General features: G+C 44.7%; 1 protein-coding gene across 1 annotated transcript; it reads left to right on the forward strand.

Annotated features, from left to right (window-relative positions):
- The first annotated feature begins 603 nt into the window (after positions 1-603).
- On the forward strand, positions 604-3,746 carry tbxta (T-box transcription factor Ta). The gene is made up of 8 exons (XM_084379143.1): positions 604-812; positions 1,172-1,436; positions 1,814-1,948; positions 2,054-2,115; positions 2,201-2,262; positions 2,427-2,600; positions 2,696-2,819; positions 2,931-3,746. The coding sequence occupies exons 1-8, from the start codon at positions 628-630 to the stop codon at positions 3,187-3,189; spliced, it is 1,266 nt and encodes a 421-aa protein (XP_084235269.1). The 5' UTR covers positions 604-627; the 3' UTR covers positions 3,190-3,746.
- The last annotated feature ends 300 nt before the right edge of the window (positions 3,747-4,046 follow it).

The following is a 4,046-nucleotide window of genomic DNA, read 5'->3' on the forward strand; positions in this document are numbered from 1 at the left end:
ATGGCCCATACTCAGTAAACACAGGCCCTCTCCCATGTGGATTTGAGACAACAAAAGATTAGCACTATTTGCAAATATACAACTGAGTTCAAAGGCACAGCTCTTCCCTTCGCTTCCCTTCTTTTGTTTGAGCGCACAGCTTTGAACATGTAGGGCATCAACTGCAAGAGATAAACAGATTTTTAGGTATCAAATTATAAATCCCAAAATTCACTTCAACAGCATTTTCAACAGCCAAGTCCTTCTGTTAACATATATAAAAGTTGTAAAAATGTCGATTTTTTGAGTGGAGTTTGATTGAGGACACCTTCAATTCAACTTCAATCTAAAAGGTAAAAGTTGTTTTCTATAAATTCTAAAAAGCTGTTATATTGTAGAGAGAGGTTCAGGATGGTGTGGGGGCGGCGTTTGGAGACGTTGAACCCGGTCAGGGAGGCGAGATGTGTGCGCACAAACCACGCCCCGCATCCCCATGAGGTCCCTGGGGGCCCTTAAATGATGAGGCCTCAGGGTTTAGGAACCCAGAATCACTCGGGCCTACTATCTCTCTGTCAGCGACCGTCTCAGAGTCAGTGAGCCCCTACACCAAACCTCTTGGATTTAGGTCTAACTACACTGCTTGGAAATATGACTTCTTCCAACCCCGACCAGCGCCTGGAGCATCTCCTCAGCGCCGTGGAGAGCGAGTTCCAGAAGGGCAGCGAGAAGGGAGACGCGTCCGAGAGGGATATTAAACTGACGCTGGATGATGCAGACTTATGGATCAAGTTCAAAGAGTTAACCAACGAGATGATTGTCACCAAAACTGGAAGGTAAGCAGCGACCTGTCAGGAGGCCGCGGTTGCGTCCTTTGCGCACAGGCCGGGTACATTTTACGCGCTTTTTACGCACGGGGTTTTCGGTGTGAAGAATTGAAGTTAGTTTGTAAAATGTCCTTAATTTTGAAAGATGAATAGCACGTTTTTAAATGCAATGGGTTCCCACTCACGTGAGTGCTCTGTCAGAAGTGCTGCTCCTCAGGTCTTAAGAGGCCTGAGGTGGTTTTCTAAAAATGGTAACGAAACTTCTGTCAGTGAGCTAAAATAAAATGATGTTCCAGAACACTCTAAACAAAATCTACTCACAAACTGAAGCGAAACAATTCTAACAAATCATCCTTGTTGTTTTCCAGGAGGATGTTCCCGGTGCTGAGGGCGAGCGTCAGCGGCCTGGACCCCAACGCCATGTACTCGGTGCTGCTGGATTTCGTGGCCGCGGACAACAACCGGTGGAAATACGTGAACGGGGAGTGGGTCCCCGGTGGCAAACCGGAGCCCCAGAGCCCCAGCTGCGTCTACATCCACCCGGACTCCCCCAACTTCGGAGCGCACTGGATGAAAGCGCCGGTGTCCTTCAGCAAAGTGAAACTCTCCAACAAACTCAACGGAGGCGGACAGGTGAGGAGAATAATGAATGCGCAAAGAGTATCATTAATTATGGGGACTTTACTTTGTATATAATTTAATCTGTACCACTATTAATTTAGAGAATTTATTTAATCTTTACATGGCCTATTATTTTTAACATTAAAATATACCACTGGATCAGAAATACACTTCAAAAACTTGTGTTTTGAAACGTTTCAAAATAAAATAATTATTATCAAAAAAGTCACTAAATTCAGCCTATTGCTGTGATATTTACAGATTACCATCAGTTTTGTGTCACTTTACGGCTCTATCCTCACTTGATCTGAGAAAAATACTATACTGACCTTGTGAAATAGCATCCCTGCATTTATAAATACTAACATTCATTTATATTTTTCCCACAGATCATGCTGAATTCTCTGCACAAATACGAGCCGAGGATACACATCGTGAAGGTCGGAGGCATCCAGAAGATGATCAGCAGCCAGTCCTTCCCAGAAACACAGTTCATCGCTGTCACCGCTTACCAGAATGAAGAGGTCAGTTGTGCATGGAGCACATGCCAGTCCTGAGACCCTATTCACTCTAACTTGTCTTGAAGTATATTGATTGAAATGCTAACAGTTGTCATGTCCTCCTCACAGATTACTGCCCTGAAGATAAAGCACAATCCCTTTGCCAAAGCCTTCTTGGACGCCAAAGAAAGGTAACGACTCGAACCTAAAATGTTCTCTCACACGATAAAGTAAATGTTCTGATAGAATGGCATCTAATGTTGTTTCTGATTGCAGGAGCGACCATAAAGAAATCACCGATCACAGTGCAGACAGCCAACAGTCTGGATACTCTCAGCGTGAGTTTTTAATTCTACATTTCTGAACAATCACAAGAAAACAGCAGAGTTCTTCTACTGTGCATCAGAGAATGTGTATAAAGAGAAGAGCATCTGAACCGGCTTCATATATTCTCAAACAGACATATGTTATATGACTTAATATTGTGTGTTTAATCCCACAGTTGGAGGTTGGTTCCTCCCAAGCCAGAGTCCCATCTGCCCCAGCAGCAGCCCTCCTCAGTTCAGCGGCACAGCGGGCCACTCCTCCGGCTCCTACTGCGAGCGCTACTCCAGCCTGAGGAGCCACAGAGCGGCCCCGTACCCCGGCCACTACGCCCACCGCACCTCCAGCACAAGTAAGACATGCACAGACCTGAAGCTCAACATGTCAGGACTCAAAATAAACAAGAGAACTGATATTAAATTGTGGCGTGTACTTCATTTTTTCCAGACAACTACATGGACAACACTTCAGGGGCTCTGCCCTCTCATGACAGCTGGTCTGCTCTTCAGATCCCCAACTCCACAGGCATGGGCACTCTGTCCCACACCACCAACTCCACATCTAACTCCAGGTAAACATCTCTCAGCTTTCATTTTTGTAGTTTTATCTAAAGAGGCAGAACAATGGGAACACTAACCAACATGATTGTAATAATAACCCTCTTGTCCCCTCTCGTCCACAGTCAGTACCCCAGCCTATGGTCAGTAGCTGGCACCACCCTCACCCCTTCTGGCTCGGCCTCGGGCTCCATACCTGGAGGTTTGACCTCCCAGTTCCTGAGGGGTTCCTCCTACACGGGCCTGACCTCCTCGTTGCCCGTCTCCTCGCCCTCCTCCATGTACGACCCCAGCCTGGGCGAGGTGGGCGTCGGGGATGCTCAGTTCGAGAGCTCCATCGCCAGGCTGACTGCATCCTGGGCACCTGTGGCTCAGAGCTACTGAGCAGCAGCTGAAACCTGAACATTGTTGAAGGCTTTAGGAGCAGGACTAAAGACATATGAAATAAAAGATCCTGGAGAAGATGTGGAATTATTCGCTCCAGAGCCTCTAATTTAAGCAAGGTGTAAGTTTAGGCTGGAGTCATACTGAACAAAGTTGATGTGCAAAGACAGGACTTGAATGACAATCATCTCCTTCCATGTTGGACAATATCACCCTAGAATATTCAGCCTTAGAACAGCTTCATGGTCGGAACACCTTCTTTGCTCTTAGTAACATGTTTATTTCACCTTTTTAAACTCATTTAGCTCCACACAAAAAATGAACTGAACAATCCTTCATATTTGTGTTTTTATTCTTAGATATATAAGATGAAAAAAAATGGTTCTGCTAACATAAATGTGTATATGTGTGTAAATAGAATAAATTAACGTCCAGTGTTTTCCGTATAAACGTGCCTTTTCTGATTGCAATAAATGTTCCGAGTTCGGACTGAGAGACACAAGTGCCTTCTGTATCTTGGCAGGGTGTTGTCGGGCAGAAAGACCCCTCACCCCTGTGCAAACACCTGTACATAACTATCTATTTGTATTTGAACTCCCTGTGAGTTTTATTTATGTCATTTAATAATAAATTAAAAATGTTTGTTTTCTCAAACTTGGGCTTCATTTTGTCTGTTTGGTGCACGCTAAGTACCGTGTAAAATGACTGAAATACTAGGAATGTATTGTTTCTCAGCTTTAAGGGAGACGCTCATCCAAAAATGAGAGTCATTATCTACTCACCCTCATGCCAAAGGAAAGCTGGGTGAAGTTTTGCAATCCACAAAACATTTCTGGAGCTTCACAGCAAAACAACAT

Source organism: Pagrus pagrus (assembly GCF_965226575.1).
Source record: "Pagrus pagrus genome assembly, chromosome: 17".
Lineage (NCBI taxonomy): Eukaryota > Metazoa > Chordata > Actinopteri > Spariformes > Sparidae > Pagrus > Pagrus pagrus.